Source organism: Zingiber officinale, chromosome 7A, assembly GCF_018446385.1.
Source record: "Zingiber officinale cultivar Zhangliang chromosome 7A, Zo_v1.1, whole genome shotgun sequence".
Taxonomy (NCBI): Eukaryota; Viridiplantae; Streptophyta; class Magnoliopsida; order Zingiberales; family Zingiberaceae; genus Zingiber; species Zingiber officinale.
This window is the reverse complement of record NC_055998.1, coordinates 36993368-36997266: the sequence shown is the minus strand read 5'-3', so window position 1 is coordinate 36997266 and position 3899 is coordinate 36993368. Positions and strand designations below refer to the sequence as shown.

General features: G+C 35.3%; 1 protein-coding gene across 1 annotated transcript; it reads right to left on the bottom strand.

Annotated features, from left to right (window-relative positions):
* Positions 1 to 1687: 1687 nt before the first annotated feature.
* Positions 1688 to 2519, bottom strand: LOC121999346 (uncharacterized protein ycf23-like). The gene is made up of 5 exons (XM_042554039.1): positions 2436 to 2519; positions 2297 to 2356; positions 2116 to 2205; positions 1931 to 2038; positions 1688 to 1855 (listed from the first exon to the last, which is right to left on the bottom strand). Exons 1-5 carry the CDS (start codon positions 2517 to 2519, stop codon positions 1688 to 1690), a joined length of 510 nt encoding a protein of 169 aa, XP_042409973.1.
* Between the last annotated feature and the right edge of the window lie 1380 nt (positions 2520 to 3899).

Below are 3899 nucleotides of genomic sequence, written 5' to 3'. Positions count from 1 at the left end.
TCGTTCTTAAAAAGCGTTGTTAAAGATGCTGTTGTAAAAATGCACATATCAAAGACAACGCTTTAAAAGCGTTGTGGTTGGTCTCAAAGACATTGTTTTTTAAGCGTTGTCTTTTATTACTTAAAAACAACACTTTAAAAGCGTTGTGGTTGGTCTCAAAGACATTGTTTTTTAATTAAATAGCAAAATTATAAAAATACTCAAAAAGTACATATAATTGAATATCCACAACCACAATCATTTTTATAATAAGACTATTTAACAAATAAATAAAACTTTATATTATACAAACAAAATGTATACATATTAATCCACAAATTAAATTTGTATCATACAAGTTATCCTTAACTTCATGACAATAATTTTTCAAACACACAAGTTTTACAAAACCTCATCATTGACTAACCGCTGTTGTTGGTGTCCATCGCATGGAATTACTTCTTTAAGTCCAGCAATCTCTTCTTCTGAAAGGCTTTCAGCTATCACTCTTAGAGCCATCTTCTTCAACTTGTCATCAGCACACCTGGGGTTGTAGGCAATCAAGAAATTTTGTATGAAAACTTTCATACATGTAAATCTCGTACTAAATAATATGTCAATGTTATATATACATGTAATTCATACCGTAAGTGTGTTTATATACGTAACTGACAAGTTTTCTTTAGGGCCAACTTCTACTCAAGCTCTTTAAACACTGCATCAAAATAAAAAAATTGGCATTAGTTCTGTGCTAAATGAAAATCATATTTAGAGGAAAAAGCGGGAGTGCTGTAGATGGATATATTAACCAAGCATATTAATGTTTGACCTGTCTTTACAAGTTCTAAGCATATATATTAACCAAGCATATAACCTAAGAGGAATAAGTTACAAAATGCTACTTGATGTTTGACCTGTCTTTATTGGATTTTGCGGCCCCGGTCTTCTTGTAGCCAGGCATAATGTAATACTTGATGTTGACTCTACCTTTGCAGTTGTTTCGGCTTGAGGAGTGGCAAAGAATGGTGGAGTAGAGGATGGATTTCAGGTATTCATCCGTGCCATCGAGGAAATGACTCCAGTAGGTGACTAGCATGTTGACCAGGGCATGCTTGGAGAAGATGACTTGTTTCAGAAGCTTTTTAGATCAAAGATACGAAGTGCATTGTTATAAAACTAGATGCACGAACACTTGCTTATACGGTTCTTGAAATAAAATACATTCGTAACCGTCACTAGCCCAAGCTCAATAAGGAAAATTCACGGTAAATGTGCATAGTATACCTCAGATACTGCAGATGATAGGGAAGGCCAGAAGACAGTTTGACGCAAATATTGAGATTGCCCAAGCCAATCCATGGTACTAATCCTGACAGCTCCTCCAAATCGCACTGACTTGATTGTGTCCACCCATCCTTGTTCATCAGCTTGGAACCTTTGAAATGAAAGCTGCATTGGGTACATGGAAAAAACAACAAAAAGGGAGGATAAATGATAGCCACCAACCTAATTGTTCACAAATATCTGTATAAGTTATTAAGGGTGTTCATAGAAGTTGATCCTTTAGCCGTGTCTATTAGATGGTCAAATCTAGGCGCCAACTCAAAATGTTGGCGTCCAAGTGTTAGTGTTCAACTACTTCTGACAATGAAGTAGTAGCAGATAATCAAGAACACAAGAGAATCTGAAAGAGTCTATATTTCTTTCACTAGTAGCAGATAATGATTAGATTAGAAAGCAAAAGAACGCATACCACACCAGCTGCTCCTGCTGTTAAAGCCATAGGTGCAGTGACAGCGCTTAATCCAGATGAGCACATAACTGGAATCTGAACTGCTCGGGAAATGGAGTATGCAGCTGCTAGCGTTGGTGTGGCCTACATTTTAAAGAGGAAAAATATCACATTTTTCATCACAAGTGTGCTAAGATTTCTTATTCGTACTGTTGTTACCTTCTCGATCAAACCAAGGACACCAGGTTTTGATGGACTTGAGTATTTCCCTCCTTCAGTTTGGATTATATCAGCACCTTCCTGTTCCAGCAACTCTGCTAGCTTCACCTTTTTAAATTGAACAAAAAACAACGAGAGATTGTGTTAGTGACAAATCTCAGTTTACGAGGAAATAAATGAGCTACCTGATCAGGGAGACTAAGCATGTGTGGCACGGTTACAGACAGTGTAATGGATGGAAGAATCCTTCTAGTTTCTCTAGTGAGCTTTAGAATCTGACAATGGCACCACAGAATAGTGACGAGATAGAAATAGCTGAAAATACTCGAGGAACTGCAAGGAAAAGTACGATCATGATTCATATACCTGTTCAGGGGAAAACTGAATTCCCATCTCGTAGAAAGAATCATAATTTCCAATTTCCACCTGCATTTAGCACAAGGATTTTAATGTTTGGTATGACAGACAATCCGATCGAAACCAGTCAAGTTCATCGCATCCTAACCATTTGGGCACCTGCTTCCACTGCAGAAGGAAATGCCAAAGGGTCCACAGAGGAAACACAAATCTGCAAGAACAAGATCATCATAAGAAAGAAGAGCTGTGGAACTCTGAAAATGCGAGCTACTGAGGCAGCGAGCAATCTGCTTGAACAAGGTAATCATGCAGCGTTGGAACTCTGTCGTGAGCATCAAAGACCAAATATTACCAAATATTAAGATCACTGACAAACCAAATAATACCTTATTTTTAACAGCTATCTAGAGGATCTGACTTTTTGACTTGAAGCTGGTTCAAAGAAGACAAATCAAATATACAAATACTAAGATGAAAGCATAATGAAGTAGTTAACTTTTTCTACTTTACCTGATTATAAGATCTACAGCTTCTTGCTCAGTATTTTGTTGCACGAGTAATTATTAGAAAAACAAACCCAATAGTGGAACAAAAGCTAGATAAAGAAACTAGATAATTTACACTGACAGAACTTTATAGAATAACATATAATACAGTGCTTTGTACTTGCATATTAATCCAGAAAACATCCTTTCACCTAAGTGACAATTTTTCCAAAACATCATCATTCACAAAACATCATCATTCACTAAAAATTTTCACAAGTTTTTAAACTTCAGTGACAACTTTTCTTTGGGGTCAACTGCTCAAGGTCGATCTGGTAACTATGCACTGCATCAAAAAAATTGGCATTAACTATGATTCCACCAAAAAAAACCACCATTCCATGAACTTAAATCTAAATAGAATTATGACAACTATCATTCCATACCTATTCATAAATATGATCTTGTATGCACTCCACCAACTCGGACCGAACCTCATCAATTTGTTCACGAGAGTACCCTATTTTTGTGAACTGTGAGCATACACAATTTATGTTAATGGAAAAAATAATCAACACTGATCACTTTGCAATTTTAAATAGTTTATGTCAAATAATTTGAGATAAGCTAAATAATGTTACTATTGATTGCAGTGAATCTCTCTCAATAGTCTCAACTTCTTCAATAATTTCTCTCATAAATCGCATCACAAAAAAACCACATTGTTTCGCATCCGGTTGTTGAGGAGCCTATATATAGTAATTAGAGTCAAATTGTTAATGAAAATTATACACATTACAATATATGTTAAACAAAAGTACACATACCTTAACTACTTCCCACTTAACATTTTTCCTACCTTTCCTTCCCTTGGTTGAATTAAACAATTTTAAGGCCCTTCATACGTTAAGAATATTTGTTAAATAAGATTTTTATTATAATAAATATTTACTAAAAGAAATCTGAACTCACATTTCCATTACGTATTTTGAATCATCATCGCGAATGCGGCAACTTAGGGAATCCAGCAGGTAAATAGCATCCTTGTAAGGTTCAATAACACTAAGATTCCAATGGAAACTAGGCAAATACATAGGATTAGATCATAAAATTGAATAAATTATCGA